The 18,898-nt window shown below is 40.5% G+C and overlaps 1 protein-coding gene across 2 annotated transcripts in view; it reads left to right on the top strand.

The window, feature by feature from the left end:
• The window catches only part of FNDC3B (fibronectin type III domain containing 3B), a 212,079-nt gene that overhangs the window by 34,922 nt on the left and 158,259 nt on the right, over window positions 1-18,898 (top strand). For both annotated transcript variants that reach the window (XM_030028612.2, XM_030028613.2), the window contains exons 2-3: window positions 5,619-5,757; window positions 14,368-14,443. In XM_030028612.2, coding sequence (XP_029884472.1) covers window positions 5,647-5,757; window positions 14,368-14,443 — 187 coding nt within the window. In that variant the 5' untranslated portion in view covers window positions 5,619-5,646. The remainder of the gene's footprint in view (window positions 1-5,618; window positions 5,758-14,367; window positions 14,444-18,898) is intronic.

Genomic DNA, 18,898 nt, shown 5'->3' on the forward strand with positions numbered 1-18,898 from the left:
TGCAGAACCTGGTTTGCCCCAGGACAAGCCATGGAAAATGGCTTGTTGGGGGGGAGAAATAGTCACATTTTAAGTGACTGCTGGTCATTAGATCAGTTATATCATCAAAAGACTGGCTTTTGATGTCACACCTGAACTAGCTTTTCCCATCGTTGTAAACTACCAAGGAAGTTCCTGATGGGTTGGATTACTTCTTTGATCAGTGTATCAACTGCTGTGCAAGAGAAGATCACTCAGTACATGCAGAATGGTAGAAGAGGGGCTCATATATACATACGTATATATAAAAAATAATGGTAGAAAGGAGCTCATATTAGACTATATAACCTGATATTTAAAAAAAAACAACCTGAAATATATGGTTCTGTCACAAGCCTCTCCCCAACCTGAATGGCATGTGTTTTACGATTTTGAAGGATTAGTGGAGAAAATTTCTATTTCAAGAAAACTACTTTTTGTTGGGTAATAGATTCTGTCATCTTTGAAACTACTCTCAGTGTCTGAGTTGTCTTTACAAGGAATGCTTTAGGTTAATTTTCTTCAGGGGGATTGGACACGTGTATACCACACATGCCAATACAATGTAATTTCTGGGGTTTGTTACAAAGGCAGGATAGCTTATGGTTACTGATCGTGGCAATTAGACATTTATCCTAAGTTTAGGAAGGGAAGGTTGAACACCAGTGCGCCTCTGGCTTTCTGTGATGGTTCCCATTGCCGAGTAGCATTTGAGCTTAATCTCATGGAAAGCGGTTTGGGGAATGGATGGTCTTGTTCAACGATGTGGCTGGTGGCCAGGAGGGGCTGTGGTCACAGCTGGTTCGGGAGGTGGCGGGGCCATGGACAAATTGCTCGTCATGCCAGAGGATAACTCCTGTAGAAAATCTGAGGAGCTTTTGTTTGCTTGTTTATTAATTGCTGCATGCACTGTTTGGGGGGGTGTGTGTGTGTGTATGCACCGTCTGTGTGTGAACTTCATCATGTTGCAATTGTAAGGTTTTTTTTTTTTTTAGGCTGGAAAGAGAAAATTCTTCCTTTTGAAGTTTTTGTATTGTGTGTGTTTCAAATCTTTTCAATAGTAATGCTAGGGTTGAAGGTGGTGTGGCTTCTTACTCTTTATGCAGTATGTTCTTTTTTAATCAGGTGGAATAACCCTAAATAAGCACTGCAAGAGTGCAAATGTGCGTTTACTACTGGATTTTTGTCGTATATTAAATAAACCAGGTTATGGGGCTCTACAAGGTATCGGAAAGCTATCTGTCATCTTTCTAGTACAACTTCTGTAATTCCAGATGATTCTGATAAAAAAGCAGAACGCTTTGTTCAGTAGCTTTTAGTGGTCTGCTGCAGGGAAATAAAAATTGAGCCTTTGCACAGAGCGGTCACAGGACTGAATATTCAGACCTCCTCTTGCTTTTGCCAGGTTCTCTGAATTTGTCTGCCATAGCTGGAAGAGGTTCTTCGGGTTTGTAAAAGTCAGAAGGTGGAAAAAAAATCACAAAAAGAAAAATGTTCTTGGCTTATACCCCCATTAATAGCATGGGTAAAACCTTCTAGGAAAAGTGGGACTTGGGTATCTTGATGTGGTTCACATCTTTTGGAATTTCAGGAGAACTCTGACGTAACCTGTTGGGTCATATTAATTCACCATACATGGACATTGGTTTTTAGATGGTTACACTTTGTTCTTCTGTGTGTTTTAATTTTCTCTCTAGTGCCATGTGCAACTAATTTATGTATTAGTAATTCACATATTGAATTAATTTAAGGAAACGGAGTCATCTCGGTCATCAGTAGAAGACTGCAGTACTGAATTGAAAATCAGGTTTTAACAGTAACTTGCAAACATCAAAAGGTTTGGAAGTTTGGTTTGGGAAGAGAAACATCAGACTTGGATGGTTATTTCTTCTTCCTTGCTCTACAGCAAGATGGGAAGCTGTGATTTCCTGTATTCCTGGAGGTAGCTAGACAGGGAGATGCAGCCTCTCGCTCCATGTTGGCGTTGCTGTGGTACGTCCCAGCCAAACCTAGGGAATGTAGACGCACAGGAAATACCTTTTTTAAATTTAAATATAGTCAGCTTTCTAGACAAAACCCCAAATTTGAGTTAGTACCTGAAAAAAAAGCTGTGGGTTAGTATTTGGCAGGTCATATTTTAGCTAAGGAAGAGTTCTCATATCCTGAAATGTGACCTGATTCTTTGAGTCCTTGTCTGGTGTTTTCTTCCAGCGATGTTCCTGAATTTACAGGAAGAAGAAAGTGCTTGTGTTCAAACCTCACCTCCTTTGTATTAATCAATTTTGCTTATAGGAGCATCCCCTGAGGTAGGGGGAATGCTAGGTTTTGGGAGGGGTGTGAATGCAAGGTGATAAACCTGTTTTGAGTAGGATGGATGAGCAAATAAGTTAAAAAAGTGTGTGAAGCCTGTTTCCAAAGGTTTTGGCTTTGGTGTGAAGTCTGCCAGTCTCATGGTAGATGTTTTAACCCCGTCTCATCTAACTCTGCATGGAGTACATCTATGTGAAATACCGCTAAAAAAATGCCTGTGGCCAGCTGTGCTGTGTAGCTAGTACTGTTGCTGGCATTACCTCTGGCGGGGTCTTACCAGACCTGACAAATAAAGGAAGCCCTTTTTATTTCTTTTTCTTTTTTTTTCCCCTTTAAAGTGAGGCAAGTGTAGACATGGCTGTAGTGACAAACCATTAATAAAGCAAAAGGAATGCAGCTGTAAAACTTTAAATAATGACATGTAGCAAATAAATGTCAACATATTGGTTGTTGTGCCTGGAATGGAAATATTACTAGGAAAATATGTAGCTTCAAGCTACAGTCTGGCTTTTTTTCCTTAAGAAAATAGCATCGGCGTGACGCTTAAACTCTGTTAAAGCTGGGGCTTTCAGATTTGGACTAGATGAACGTGTCATTTGGGGGAGGGGGGCGTTGTTTTATATGAGTTTAAAATTGTTCCTATGAACATTGCATTATTTTAAAATCATCTTTATTTATATTTGAATATATATATGTATACACACACAAAAACTATAGATACATAACTACATGTATAACCAATGTAGTTTGAGGTGCAGCTGACTATTGACTAAATCTGCCTGTTTCCATTGAAACCTGTGAAGTCGTGTTCTCACTGTTGTTCAGTATTAGGCTTTTTCAGTCCTTTTCTTAATCCCAAGCATTTAAGAAATGGTTCAAGAACTCACACGTTCTCTTCTTCCTCATAATTTTAAACAAATGAACAAAAACCCAAATCACACTGCCCCACTCCTTCCCCTCCACCCCCCAAACCCAACACCTATGAGTATGGGTTATAGGCTTGGATCTTTCTCAAAATTAAAACCTGAGACTGTAAAGGGGTGAGAAGCAAAAGGTTTAGGAAGATATTGCAAAACTTCAGAGGGAAAATGTGTTGAGCAAAACTTGTGGGCTATCGGACAGATTTCTGTAGCCCATATAACAGTTGGGTCAGAGCTTTGAATGGCTAAGCCAGGGAGGCTTTGGTCACCGATAAATTGGTGCCGGAGATCCTATGGGCTACGGAAGTGTTTAGTAAGCGTCCTTACTCCTTACTCCATGGGTATACGCACTGCAGGGCAGATGATTCAGGGTAGGGGTGACAGCAGGACTAAAACACTGCCAGACTCTGGGATAAAGCAGTTGATGCAGGCAGGAGATGGGGCTTAAAACCCGGCTGTGGCTGTACCATCCTCTTGACAACTGTGTCTCAAGCTTTCTGAGAACTTCTTTCCTGTAATTCAGTCTCAAGTAAAAGGAGGGATTTCTTTTAAAGGTGGATGAAAATAGATTGCCTCTCAGTGAATAGTTTATATCTCAGTGAAGTGATGGTTAGGAAAGTGGCGTTTTCACACGGATAAGAACATAGGGAAGAGATGTGAGAGTCGTGCTAAATTTGGTACTGACTTAAATTAAAATGCTTGTCTGGAGATGTATGGCTGGAGGTAACAGAGCTAAGTTTGCCTGTCTTCTGAAAAACAAATTCACTTTTAGTCTTCCGTTACCACTTAGATGTGAAGGGGGCCCTTGTGATAAGAATGAAAGGATAGACGTGATTCAGTCTGTGTGGGCACCGCCATCACTTTCAAGTCACACAAGTGGTCCTGTTGAGGAGCTGGAGTACCACCTCCTGGTCAGGCTGATGTTTCTGATCAAGTCACTCTACAGGTGATGGGGTTGCGACGAGCTCTGGAAGAGGTTGATGAAAATGAAGAAGAGTGTATTTCAACTAAACTATTGGTTTGGTTGTTAAACTAAAATAAACAAACAAACAAAAAACCAAAAAAACCCCAAATCTAAATTTAAAGCCTAGCAGCACCTGGAGGCAGAGCAGGTACGGGGGTGTTGGGTTTGCAGCGTGCAGCATCGATGGAAGCACATGCTCCAACCCTGGTGAGGTTGGCGCAGACCTTCGTCCCCTCTGGAGCAGATGAATTAAACTCCAGGTTTATGGCTCTGTAGTCAAGTACTGCATGTAAATACTAGATCCCACAGCACTTTCCTCATGAAGGGGGATTTTCCTGTTGCTCTTTGCCCAAAATTCCGCTCTCTATACTCTGGTGGTCTTGTGCCAGCTGATTACCTGGCTGTTACCAGCCACCTAAGTCGCAGCATATTTTTTTTCTCTAACTTGAATTTGTGATGTATATGAAATTATTCAGGAGGACTTCAGGATTCTCTGGCATGAGAGGTACTAAGGAGGCTGCCTGATCAGCACTGGACCTGTAAGTTTGCTTTGCTTAGGAGTTCTTTTGCAGAAGTCTAGATAAGCTATGTGATTAGGTCATCCATCCTATTCACTAAAGAACTGGATTATTGCCCCATAAAACAGTATGATGGTACTCTTAATGCTGAATTAAAACTTGTTTTTACAAAGCAATCTCCCTGCGGTTTTAGTGATGCTTACGTATTACATCAATTAGCTGTGAAGGGGGAGGGTGTGCTGGAAGTGATATGTGATTCTTCACAAATCCTTAAGGGAGATCATCTTTTGTTGTCCTGTGCATAGTGCAAGGTGTTCAGAGCATGGGGGATGTGTTGTCTCCCTTCAGCAGAAACCTTAACCCTTTGGATCATGATTAAGTGGAAGTCGGGCGCCTGCCCTTTGAATTATAGGTGGCAGTTCACACTGTTTACAGGGCCTTAGAAAGAAAATAAAGGCGTTTGGCTTTGAACTGTGGCTATCGAGTGAAACGGATGTAACATCTTAACCACGTGGTTGATGTAGTTCCCAGAGCTGTGGTAGCAAGCGGGATGCTGATTTCTAGGAACAGAGCAAATCTCCCTCAAAGTGTCTTGGAACTTGCCTGTTTCAGCGGTGCGATGAGGGCTGGGGATTTTAATCGTGGGAAAGAGTGGAAATCTGGCTAGTTGGTTTTTGGAATTCTTGCATGGAAACTTGACTTTCCATGCTCTCGATCTAACAGTTAAAACCTCTGTTCAGTGCCTCAAGTTCTCATATGCATCCTGTTTTACAAAAGCAGGTGTCCTGCCTAGGTTGCTACCTTAATGGCAAAATCCACGCGGATGCCAGTGACCTTCTAAAGTACAAGTGGGTTTTCCAAGGTCTTTAACTGATGCTTCTCTTGCAGGAAGCCCGTTGAGGAAAATTCTCCATGAATGTACGTCACAATGATGATGACCGACCAAATTCCGCTGGAGCTGCCACCGTTGCTGAACGGGGAGGTAGCCATGATGCCTCACATTGTGAATGGCGATGGATCCCAGCAGGTCAGTGAGCTTTGCAGAAAATGGCTGGTTTAAAGAAACTATTTCTGGGCCACCAAGGGATTTTGAAGATGGGAAGATGGTTTTGCCTAGCACTAGTGAGGGCAAAGTATTTCCTGGAAGGCAGAAATCTGCCCTTACACTGGAAAGACATTAAAAGCAGTGCTTTAAGTGTACCATTAAATTTAATGTGATTATTTGCATGTGTGTTAATTAAAGTTAAAACAGTAGGACTGAAATAATAGCTATAAATGCTACATATTTGAGGGCTTTGCAGAAATTTAGTCTCATGATTTACTTGTCTGGACAACAGCTAGCACATCTTGCTAGTGTTTGTGATGAGATTTTAAGAACTTAAAACAAAAATGCTGAGATTGTAAAAAAAAAAAAAAAAAAAAAAAGGAAGAAGGAAAGAAATGGAGAATTGAAGATAAGAGTCCTGTGATGTCTGCTATTCTCTGCTTACCTAAGTGTACTGATTCCAACAGTCCTATGTATTACCCTGTGCTTCATTATAAACCTTAGAGGGGCAGAAGTGAATTTTGAGTGGGCTTTTGAAGGAAGGCAGGTTTATAGTTGCTTTCGTATTTTTCTAGGAGATGTTCTCTAATAAGCTTGATCAGAGGTAGGTGGAATGATTACAAGACCACAGCGATGCCTTCATGTCGGGATACAGCCTGGAGGTTGAAGCTGATAGTTGGTAGATTCCCAAACCTGTCATCTTGGGTTAATGTTTCTCTTTGTAGAACATCTACCATAGCAATTTTTCTGTGTTACTCAATTTGGTTCCCTCCTGATTTGAGACATTTCAGCAAAGTATTTTAACCAAGGTGGAAATAAGCTGTCCTTCATGAATCAGTATAAAATGTCATTCTGTTACTTCCCATTCCCTTGATCATTTGTTCCTCCCTCCAAGCTGTGTTTTGAGCTACACCAACCTCGAGGAAGAATAATTTCCGCTTTTCTTGTAAGCTTCTAAGTCTGTCTGCTTATCTGGGTTTTCAGTACGATAGATTTTTGTTGCTGTGATTATTATTTTTTTTAAAGTCATTTCTGCACAGTGTGCTTCAACTTGAAAAAATAGAAAAGAAAGCTTTTAATGGCTCTATTTACCAAGTCCAATATTAATATGCTTAAGTGAAGGCACAATCTTACTGATATTGGATAGGATAATTGTTCCTTAAATATGCCTTTTCCTCATTGCTGGAAACCATTTATCAGGTTAGACTGTCCAGCAGGTCCTTCTGTATTACAGCAAGAATAAATGAAGTCTTCTGAGTCCTCCTTTGAGAAGAGGCTCTAAGTCCCTTCTTTGAATTTCTGCATCAGTGACGATTCAGCAGCTTTGCTTGGCGGATGCCTCCATTGTCTTTACACTAGCTTCTCATCTAATGTTTTGGGGAAAAAAGAATTGCTGATGTACTGCAAGTGTGTTACTTTTGCTTTTGCGGTGCTATGCAGATATGACTCCGCAGAACAGTTCTGGGCCCCAGTTCCTTTTCTGCATAAACGTTTGTTGGATGATGCTCGTAGGCCTCGTCACCTTAACTCTTTAAGTACTTGTTGTAATACCAGTTTTCTGTGAGACTTTTTTTGGCCTTTAGTCTGGATCTGCCCTCATATGTTGCAATGCTTAGCTGCCTTTATGCTTTATCATTTTAATCCTATTCTTGAAGCTTTAGCCAATGTCTTCACTTCTTAAAAGTACAGTTCTAAAACGGAATGAAATTGGAATAAAGGAGGCTTTGTTTGGTCTTTGCATATAATAGCAGCAAATGGACTATGTTAGTTGTTCTTAACATGATTTGTATGTAATGTAGGAGCAAATGTTACGTGTTTGTTGAAAGGGATTTATCTTAGTTACTTGTAAGGCAGAACAGCCTTCAGATTAGATTCACGTAAGAATGACTTCCTTACTCGAGAAGGTTTATATTACTCCATAAATAGCTGCTAGTTTTATAAGGACATGTGCTTTTCCAGGGTGTAATTACAGTCTGTATTAGAAGCTGGTGGTAAGAAAGCATCGCGGCTCAGCTGGTGGGAGTCGAGGCACGTGGAGGTTTCCAGCCTGCAGCGTGGCCAGCAGGCAGGTCAGTGCCTCGTGCTCTGGAGCTGGCGGTACGTACTTCTCATGAGATGCGCTGGGTGCGCTTGTCGTTGCTCGCCCTTACGGCCTCAGCCATGGTAGAGCTGTGCTATAAGCTGTACCTGGAAATTCTGAGCTTCAGAGAAGAGGCTTTTCCCAAAGAGCAGTTCTTACATATGTAGAAAAGAGCAGGGTGGAGCTGGTAAAACACCTTAGCTTTACCAGCAGCCGGATGGAGAGCGATGCAAAAGGCAATTCTGCCAGTAAACAGTCCTCTCTTGTAAGACAATTGCATAGGAACATTCAATTGTTTTATCCTCCTGGGGTAAGTGCTGCCGAGCTGTACAGGGCAGAGCTAGGAATGTCTCTGCCTGCTTGACAGTAATCCCTCTTCTCTAGACTACCCAAAATGGCATTTCTAGCACTAGTGGTTTTTTCATTTTTAAAGTTTCCCACACTTAATTTCCACTACTGCTGACTGTGTTTAATGCTTTCATGTCCCTTCCAGAGCTGCCGCTTATTCTGCTTCTGCTTCTAATCCACTTGTAACTCCTGTGGGGATTCAGGGAGTGATAATTAACCTTTTGGTCCAAGAATTTCAATGGTTTCCTGTAGGTACTCCGCTGCAAGCTCTAAAAAGCTTGGAGTATACAGTGGAGGGGCAGCTAGCTGTGCCATAGCACATTTATACAGAATGCTGGGCCATTTAGTTTGGGAAGTTTTATTTCATCTTGGTTCACTTACTGCACCTGCAGTGGTGTAGCAAGTTTTCTGCTTGCATGCTCTTTGTTTACCAAACCCTGTTTTTTCATTATTTGGCTGGAGCCCAGGCACTGTATGAAGTGCTGTGTGTGAATTTTTTACTGCTTATTTGGAGCATGTTTAACTTCTGATAAATTAAGGGATAGTTAACCCAGAATACTATTATCAAAGTATTAACTTTTAAAAGTCACTGTTTATTGTTTAAGATGTAGCATGTTCCCTAATTTTTCTTACTGAAGAGAGGTTGAAAGTATTTATCCTACCTGCTCCTGTGTGGCTGAGGAAGAATGCATTTCTGAGAAGAGTACTGCACACAGAATGGTGTGAGCTCTTTGGCCCTTCCTGTTGGGACAGAGCTGGAAATTTATCAGGATCTGGGGCACAGTGCTTTAAAGTAGAATAGAGAATGGACCTGAGTGGTTATTGTGGGGTTTTGGTGGTGGATTTTTTTGTTGTTGTTGTTTTGGTTATTTTTTTTTCCAAAGATGCAATATATTCCAGAAGTTATGCACTGTAGAAATTGTAAATACAGTAGACTTCAATAATTTAAAGCATCTGTGAGGAACCTGTGGCTGGATCCCAGGTGGTGCCTATGATGCCATGCCCCCCAGCTGTATGAAGCATGGTATACCTGAACAGGGAAGGGAAAACTTGCCACGTTGGAAAATGCTTAAGGCAGGGTTTTAATAAGCCAAAGCAGCGTAAGTGGCTGTTTGACCTTAGCAAGGAAAAGGTTCTCATAAAGTGGAAATATTTTAAAGAAAGCATTGGATTGTATTGTATCACATGGATGCAAGTGAATGCCTTCCTACCTGCTGCTGCACCTGCACTCACAGGTGATCTGCAGCAAAGCAAGTTAGGTGATGATGGCCTGTTTTCAATGTGAATTTTCTTCTGTGTGCTTAAAAAACACTTGTATAAGTAAACCAATACTATACAAAATAGGTAATAGCATATGCCCTTGGTCCTTATCGGGTAGCATTTTCTGTCTTTGTATGAGACTGTTTATCCACAATGTATATAGTTTTATATTCCTGATCCTGAGCTTTAAGCCCCTGTTAGACTTTGCTGGCAGGTTCATTAGTCTCTTCCCTGCTCCCGGTAGGCATGAGAGTGGGATAGTAGGAACAAGGGGGACACAAGTGACGTGCATTTGGCTCGTCAGGAAAACTTAGTCTGGACATAGAGCAATTATTGCCAAATTGGGAGTGTGTGTGATTATAAATATTTAGAGTAACTATGCAACTTAGTAACATTAATCAGTCTTAGCAAACACAACTTTAAATAAAATATAATAACATTCTTAAGTGCAAATAAATGCAAAAAAAAGTGCATTATGGAGATAGCAAACTTTCTCTGAGGATGCAGCTGGTAAGGCTGGGCTTCAACACTGAGTGGATTAAACTGCTAAAGCAAACATCTGAGTACTTTTTAGGGAAAAGAGAAAGCCTTGGGATTGTGCTGCTCACACCCTACTTGCAGCTGTTACAAGCTCCAACTTTTCGGGTGCGAGGATGCCAGGGGACTGGAACTGGGCTGAAACATCCCTGGACATTGGACTGTACCCTTGTGACGCTGCTGGGGAGCAGCGTGGGCTCGAAGTGACTTTTCAAGTTATCTCTCCTCTTGTTGCCATCTCATAAACCTGCATACTCGGGATGATGAATAGTGGAAGAGACATAGGGCAATTAAAGATCATCTGTGTTTGTTTTCATTAAAATAAAGACGTTATCTTTAGGCTTTTTTATTGCTTTCCTCAGATTTTTCATTAAAAGCTTCAGAAACAAAGCGTTCTTGTGAAGATCCCCTGTGTAGAAAGGAAAGAGAAAAGCTGCGTTCCAGGCTGCAGAATGTGGTTTTGCTGTTTAGGAGGACATGGGGAAAAATAAATCCTTGAATTAGTTTGACATACTTAGTGTGTATAAACAAAAGAAGTTGCGTAGTCCCTTGATATTATTTGTCCCAGGCAATTGTGACAAATTGGGGGCGTTGGCTGGAAAATGCCCAGTATCTAATACTCGATGCGTACTGGTTTTAATGGTTTGACCTCAACTCTGCAGCTCGTTAGTTGGTGCTTTGCCATTGCAAGCTGTCAGGGGGTTATGCGCGGCGTGGGGCGAGTGCGGAGGGGTTTTGGGTGGTGGAGTGGATTACGGGGGGGCAAACCCCAGTACCCCAGTTTTGGGTGGAGAGGAGAGGCTGGGGCTGGGTTACAGCCTGCTGGAAGGGGTCTGCCTGCGGTGAGGGGCAAGCGGAGGGTCTTGCCCAAGGAGCATCCTTATCGCTGCTCCTGCCCACGTGCCGACCATCCTCCCTTTGCGTCCAGCCCTTGTTCCAGTGTTGACCCACATCAGTCACAGGTCGGCTATTCCTGTTTGCTATCCATACAGCTGCATTCTCCCCAGCAACAGCCCGTAAGTGTTTTCTTCTGCTCCAAAGGTAGCTAATTTGAGCATCGGTGCAGAAGAATGTCTCTTAATACCTTCAGAACTTAATTATTACTTTATTTTTTTTACATTTTAGGGAACAATAGCTACAATATTTTATTACAGTGCAGTTCTTGCCTACAATATAACTTCTGTTACGTGCACTGATGGTTACTGGTTTTAGCATGTGATTTTCTGTACCACTGTAGCCGAAGGTTGATTTCTTTACTGTTCTGAGGAACCCTGCACAGCTGGAAACGGTCTTTTCGGCTATATGCAAAGGCTTGGCAGCTCAGGGCCTTGGGTTCTCTTCTTGCTCCTTGGCTCTTAATTTTTCTGAAATTTTGCTGAAGTGAATGAATTTCACAAATGTTGGTGTTTCTTCTGTAGCACAAAAACCGTCTACACTGAAAGTGCAGATCTGGTGAGGCTGCCATCATTAGGTGCAGAAGACCTACTTGGTTTAGTAGAAATCAAGCTCATTGACCTCCTTTGAAAATCTTTGTGCTTGTGTATATATTTAAATGTCCAAATCTCAATAAAACCAGATGGGTTATGGCTTTCAGCCTTGTAAAGTGTTAGGAGATGAGATGGTACAAATTGTATACATTTCACAAATATAATTTTATGAACACTGAAGCTAGAAAAACTTACTCAAGACGTTGGGAAACCAGGATTAGTTTTACTGGATTTTAGGTGAAAACCACGGTGGAACTTGCTGCAAATACTGATTGACCGAATAAAGCACTTTTTTCCCAGCAGCAATATCATTTTGAGAAGGCTTGTGGCTTAATTGCACAGCTAATACATTGAAAGGATAACATTTTTCAACTATTTGATATTTAACCTCAAGATCCTGTGTGACAATGTTTTGTGGTCTCTTGTCTTGAGCTGTGCTTAAAATTTGGGCAAAATAGTATAGTCTCTACTCCAGACATGCCAAGCAGAGATGGTTGTTATCCTGCAGCATGCAATGGGGTACTTTGCTTTCTGACCAACGTAATCCCATGTTTTGTGACAGTAACTAGTGCTTAGGGGTGTGGTGTTTTGTTTTTTGTTTTTTTTTTTTGTTTGTTTGGTTTTTTGTTTGGTTTTTTTGTTTGTTTTTGTTTGTTTTTTGGTTTTTTTTAATAAATATGAAATCTTTAAGTTCTTGTACTCTGGGAACTGTCAGTAAGGAATTATTTCTATATATATAACATTTTAATAGAAGCTATTCTGTATAAGTCCCAGGCTCTCCCCATGGGTGGGGGATGAAGCCGTGGCGGCTGCTCGCCTTCAGGAAACAAATTTGTTGATGGAAACAAATTTGTTTCTGTTAAAAACCTGTGTAATTAGACAAGGATAATGCTGCTTCATTTCAACTGTCATAAGCAACAGCTCTTATTGGGGATATAATCTTTTTTTAATGTGGAAGCCCAAGGAATTCTTTTCAGAGCACAACACCAGGTGTGCTAATGCACACTTGGGCTGGTGATGGACCTTTTGCAGTGATTCCTTGAAAAGGAATTTGTAAATCATGCCCTTCCGATAACTCTGGGGTCAACACGTGCCCCGTGTAGTAAGAGGAATCCCTTTCTCGTGGTCAGTCTTAAATCTGCCATTAATCTCAACTCCCCGCTTTAGGGAAAAGATGGAGCTTTTCATATACGAGACATCAGTCTAGTTAGGGTCTGTTTTGAGGAGTTGGACCAAGTTCTTGCAGAGGTGTGATGGTGTGCTAGGGCATCTGGTTTATGTTAATCAACCCTGTTAATAAATAACCAGCTTTTTAGAGCTGGTGGTTTAGACACCTAATGCAAATGAGCTAATGAAATATTTTTATGATTCTTTGCCTCTTTGTGTTCAGGTTTCTGTATTCTTGGTTGGTGTGGTTTTTTTGGTTGTTTGGTTTTTTGGTTTTTTTTGTTGTTGTTTGTTTTTTTTTTTTGTTTTAAGCTGAATTACACTGCTTTGTTCTGCACTTCTTTTGACCTGATGCCCGTAACCTGTTGTGGATAATCCACACCTATTTGTAGCAAAAGACCACTTAAATGCTGTCACTTAGATGTTGATTGTTTGGAGATTAGGGATGGAATGCCTCTTATCTCTTCTGAACCATCTATTGTGCTCTGTATGCTGGATGAGATCCACCCTGATCTGTGCTCCCCAAGAAATTATTGTTGCGGACAAAATAACGGCTTTCATATGTCATTTTTCTGATTTCCAGTTTGTGCTTTAAAAATGTTGCTGGAATAATGAGTTTCTGTAGGATAACTGTAATTCGAAAGGTCATCTAGGTAATAATTATCTTAGGCATTTAGCTTAAGGAATTCAGAAACACAACATTCACTCAGATTCTGTCTTTCCAGATTGAGTGATTAAATTCTGCATGCAGGTGTCCCAGAATATAAAGACCCGACCTAAATTTACAGAGAGTTTTCACAAAAAGATATAAATCTAAATTTTCAATTTATACCAAAATTAATTCAGATTTTGATTGAACTTCTGATAATGCAAAGTTAACAGAAGTGTGTTTGAGTAAAAGTTTCACAGGCAGCAAGAGCATGGGATAAGTGATCACTAGTTCCCAGTGAAAGTCTCCATTGAAGAAAGAAATCTAAATGATAAGTTTTAAAACCATCATTTTAGACACCTGAAAATTAATAAAGATGAGTACAACGTACGCTGAACTGGGATGCCTTTTGGTGCTTCCTGGTCTTTGTAGCATTCCCATCATCTGCAGAATTCAGCAATGAGAGACTGAGGTGATATTTTGATTATTTAAAAAAAATATTATATTTGTTACTAAATAAATAGTTTATTACTGGTTCTGTGTGCAACTATTGAACTGTGTGTGTCTGTGGATTTTGCTTAACTGAGATCTGTTATGTGTAGGACTGAAGGATAAATTTTTAAAAACACAGTGGATCAACTCCCCTTATGCTACAAAAAAACTTTTATTCCTGTGAACTTGAAATCTAGGTATGGCTGGGTGCTGCATGCTGGAGTTTATGTGCTCTCTGCTTTCATGTGCCAGTGGTCTAAAGATTTATGTCCTTAGCTATCAGCATTTGGCCAAGTTAAACACACTGTCAAGAGTTTGGTGGTGGAACCTGAAGCCATAATTCTCATCTGCACGCAACGGAGTTATGTCTTTATTTCAGCTCTGAAAATTTAGATGAGTAGGTAGGCTTTAAATCTTTACTGGCTCTTGGATGCTGCTGGTACCCAAAGACACCAGTCTGTTCCCTCCCGGCCCCCCATACCTCTTCCAAAGTACAGATTACACAGTTGTTGGGTTGGGGAAATTTAATTTTTGAAGATCACAGTGAAACAAATGTGTTTTTCTTTCGGCAGGTCTTTTTGGTTCAAGTTAATCCAGGTGAAACCTTTACAATAAGGGCTGAGGATGGAACCCTGCAGTGCATCCAAGGTAAGAGGATACACGAACGTGTGGACTAGCATTGCTTGCATTATGGAAAACTTGTTCTTTCATCTCTACAAAAATGTGATATGCAGTTCTAAAAATACAGTGAAGCACTTAAGAGTGGGAAGTTGCAGACATGACTGCTGTAGTTGTTGGGACTTTAATATCTCGGAATGGGTCATGAATTTTTTGCAAGTCCAAGAGATTTCTCTCTCTCTGCAGTTATTTATCAGCAATTTTTATTTTATATATATATGCATATTTCCGTATAACCAGATAGGAAATACAAATGAGAGATCCAAGTTATGTTGAAAACTTAGTAACAAATTAAGTGGATATCTATGGAAAAACTATTTCGTTTTCATACAGGCATCTGGAGGGATAGAAAATGAGCAGAGAAGTACAGACATTACAGAGTGCTTGGAGAAGTCATATTGGGTTTGAGCAGAATTTTAAATTGGTTCTTTAGAAGCAGAGCCAGTTAATTATGTAGTATCGAATAAAAACATATAAGTAGTCTTTTGACTACTGTTTTACCTCTTGGTAAAATTGTGCAAATATGATAAATGGTGCTTGTGTTTTTTTTATAAGAGAGAGCCCACACAAAATCTTTTAACAGGTCTGAAGAAAGAATCAACAAAAGATCTTTCAGATTGTATACTAAGTACTGTGAAGAGGGTTTCTAGCTAGTGGCAAATAGAGCTTTGAAGTGAAGCAGATATTTCCCTAGGTACAACGTTGTCTACAGTAAATATGGGAAGACTAAATAAAAATTTAAAGGGAATAGACTTTGTGTAGCTGTACTGCTAATACTGTTTGAAGTGATTTTTTTTGAGTTTATGCCATTATCTTATTTTTTTGAGAAGGGAAGTAGGTGGTGTTGCCTCCCCCATCCTTTCCAGAGCTTATACCATTAAGCAGCAATTTCAGTGGGCTATTAATTCAAAATCCTTTCCTAAAAAAGTAATAGCAATAGGGGGGGGAAAAGTCAGTTTAATAATAAATATTTAGCTAGTGAATTGCCCCTGTATTTTGACTGTGAATTTGAAATCTGCTCAAGAAAGACTGTTTCTTAGACTGCATCAAATACTAAAATCATACTGCTCAAGGATAGCTATGCTTTTAATTAGAATTTGGATTAGAAGGGACCCTGGGGGTCACCCTATCCAATCTTCTGCTGAAAGCAGGGATAGTGTCAGAGGTGGATTGCGTTGTCCACCACCTCCTGAGGTGCGAAGCTCTCTGAGTATAGAGGTTGCTCCCTGGGCAAACTGCTCCAGTGCTGCTCCGCTGCCATAGGGAAGAGTTTGTCCTTTGAACTATTTGAAATTTCCCATCTTGCAGTCGCTTTGTATCTTTTCTGTGGGCCCCCAGTTTAAACAGTGGAGGAGTTGGTTGTTGTTGCTTGAAATTTCATCCCCATGGAAATGATGAATTAATAGTTGTTTGAGATAGGCGTTACAGAAGCTTCCCTGAACACCATCCGGGATTATTTGGTCTTGATGAGCAATAATAGCGGCAATTTGAAACTGCTTGTTAAGATTTATAGCCAACATGCCATGTGGTAAGAAATTGGTCTACGTGGCAATTAACAGAGGAATAAAGCTGGCTGCTCCTTTTATTTGAAGTGAATGCTTTATATTGGTTAGTACATTAAAAATTTCCATTACAAATATAATTATGACACCATTTATTTATAATTTTTTTTCATGCTCAAAGTGTTGTTCAGACAGTGTATTTAAATGAATGCAACTTGAAACATTCTGGTTCTGTATTCCCAGTAATGTAACGTGTTTGTGCCAATGGGGCTTGTTTGGTACTCGTCAGCAGTCTTTCATAAAATTAATTTAGAGTTTGTAGCACAAGATTGTCTCCTGTTTTTTGGTAGAGCTGCAGTATTGACCACCAAAGCACACGCGTTTATTTGTATACCCTCTTTAAGTTCAGTCTGAAAATTCTAATACTCTTTTCATACTAAAGCTTCAGCTCCTACTTTATTGTGAAATATTTATATTGCTGAAGTAAGTACATGCTTCAAACACAGAAGGGCACGTGACTGTATTATAGTTGCTTTTTTTCTCTTTTGGTGAAGCTGTGTTCACAGTGCAATTGTGGAACTTAATAGTGACCTATTGTGGAAGAAACTGTAATCAGTCAGCAAATATCCTAAGATTAGGATTCGTGACAGTTCTGTTTTTCCTGTGCTCTGAGGTTATTGTAAAAGACAGGCTTATTTTGTGTGCAGTGTTTTTGGAAATTACACACCCCCTTGCTCCACAAAACTTATAATCTCTCTTTTTTTTTTTTTTTTTTTTTTTTTCCCCCAGTGATAGAGTATTCTGTACGTTTAAAGGTTAATGTATTCCCTGTATGTGGGGCAGTACTCGGACAATAATGATGCATTTTCCTTTGCTCCCACATTGCACTATGATTAGCAAGCTATGGAATAATTATAGCACTATGTTAAGGCAGCACGAAAGTCCCTTTTTGGCAGTGCAAATCTTCAGTTTGTGTTCCTGGAGCCTGTTTTGGATGTCCTGTGAACCTCCACCGCTATGGCGTGTCTGGGGATGGGTGGGGATAATGTGTGTAAGAGGACTGATGCGAAAACAGCAGAGAAAAAGAAGACTTAGGGGATCTTCATTTGTCTTCTCAAGGTTTTAAGAAAGACATTTGTTTGAGGAAAACCTCTGTGGAATATCCTCCGCTTTAAACACCCTGAAGTGTAATTAGCCACTAATTGAGTAATCACTGTTTAAAACCGGAAAGAATAGATGCACATTTGAAGGTCGCCTATGTTTTGGAATAGTGGAGAAATCCTAAATACAAAAACTTTTTCCAATTCCTCAGGGTTTCACCAGTAGGATACTCAGTGAAAACTTTAAAAATAAACACCCCCCCACCCCAACTGAGAAACTACCCCCCTAAAATACTATAAAACTGGAATAAATGTGTACTTTTAATTGAATGTGCGCTGTGTTAGAGCAAGTGCTCCCTTCATTCCTGCTTTCTATTTGCATGTAGCCAGAGGTGACTTTAAGCCACTGATTTATAAGCCCCATAGATCCCGGTGGGGGGCTGGATTAAGCAGCTCACGGAAACGACGGTGGCTGGGAGAAGTTCAGCTGGTCAGTGGGCATGAAGAGGGGCTGTGGTTTCCTTGAGAGGACAGATTTAAAGAGACCGACAAATCTGGTGTTTTGGAGAAATCCAGCCCTTGAGTACAGGTCTGTATGTCACAGTCCGCACGTCGGGTTATTTAAGGGAAGCATCTGAGCGGGTCCAGGTGCTCTCGCCAGGACTTGGGTTACCGGCTGACTTTGTAAGGGTTTGCCTTCTCCACCCCACGTAATAAAAGAGATACTGTGGTATGTGACACTTGTAGCCTTTGTAACAGCAACCAAATAAAGGAATAAAGGAAGAGGATGTTGGGGATTAATTGAGAGGAATCTTTTTTTTTTTTAATAGTTGCTAGAAGCTGAGTTGGGTAGGAATGCTCTCCTGCCTACCTCGCCTGTTAAACCCTTGAGTGCTTGGTGAACATTGAGCCTGGCCACCTGGCCTGCATTATAAAGTGGAAACATAACGTACATCCTTCATATTTGTGGGCGATTGGATGACCGGTCTTTGTTCTTTTTAAACCATGTGCGTATTAATGACAAAGTATTAGTATACTTCCTCTGAAAATGATGGTATCCCTGGGGAGGAGGGGAGGAAAGCCCCGTTCGTGCTGTGCTGCCAACCAGCCGGGCTAAGTTTTGGGCTTTAACTGCAGAACTGTACCTCTGTGGGTGGTTAAAAGATTTAGAATCTTAATTCAGTATTTTTGAGCGATGAAAGGTGTATATGTGCTGTATCATCAGTGTTTTAAAAGCTGCTCTTTTTATATAGTTTTGACAGATAATAAATACTTCGTAAATACGTCAATACTTTAAATACTTCATTTCCTTTATGCATTTTTCCACTTAATTTTTCACAAGCTCAGGACTAGACTGTTGCTAGCTCTGTAAGGAAAAGACAAGGGCAGGGCATATCCTCACCCATTTTTTTCTTCAGCTCTAACTGTAGACCTTGTATTCCCTTTATATAAGAGATTGCTTCTAGCTAGTGCTTTGGGGTAACCACACTAAATTAAATACAGAAGAAAGGGAGAACGTGGATCTGATCAGCTACAGGATGGAACTGAAACAGCCCCCCTGTATTTGAAAAACAATTACTCTGCTTTCTGAATTTTAGAATAAATAGATTCCGGGTGAATCTGACGTGTTCAGGAAATTCGCCTTTCCCTAGTGACTGTTTGAAGGCTGATGTTTTTAGCCAGTATCTTAAGATCTTTGATAGCAACTTCTATTGCTGCATGGGAATGGTATCACGTACTAAATTCCTTAAAAGTACAGCAGTTTGTGCATAGTTTGGGGCAGTGGAGCTGTACCCACGAATCTGTTCAGTGCTTTTTCATCC

Source organism: Aquila chrysaetos, chromosome 10 (assembly GCF_900496995.4).
Source record: "Aquila chrysaetos chrysaetos chromosome 10, bAquChr1.4, whole genome shotgun sequence".
Lineage (NCBI taxonomy): Eukaryota > Metazoa > Chordata > Aves > Accipitriformes > Accipitridae > Aquila > Aquila chrysaetos.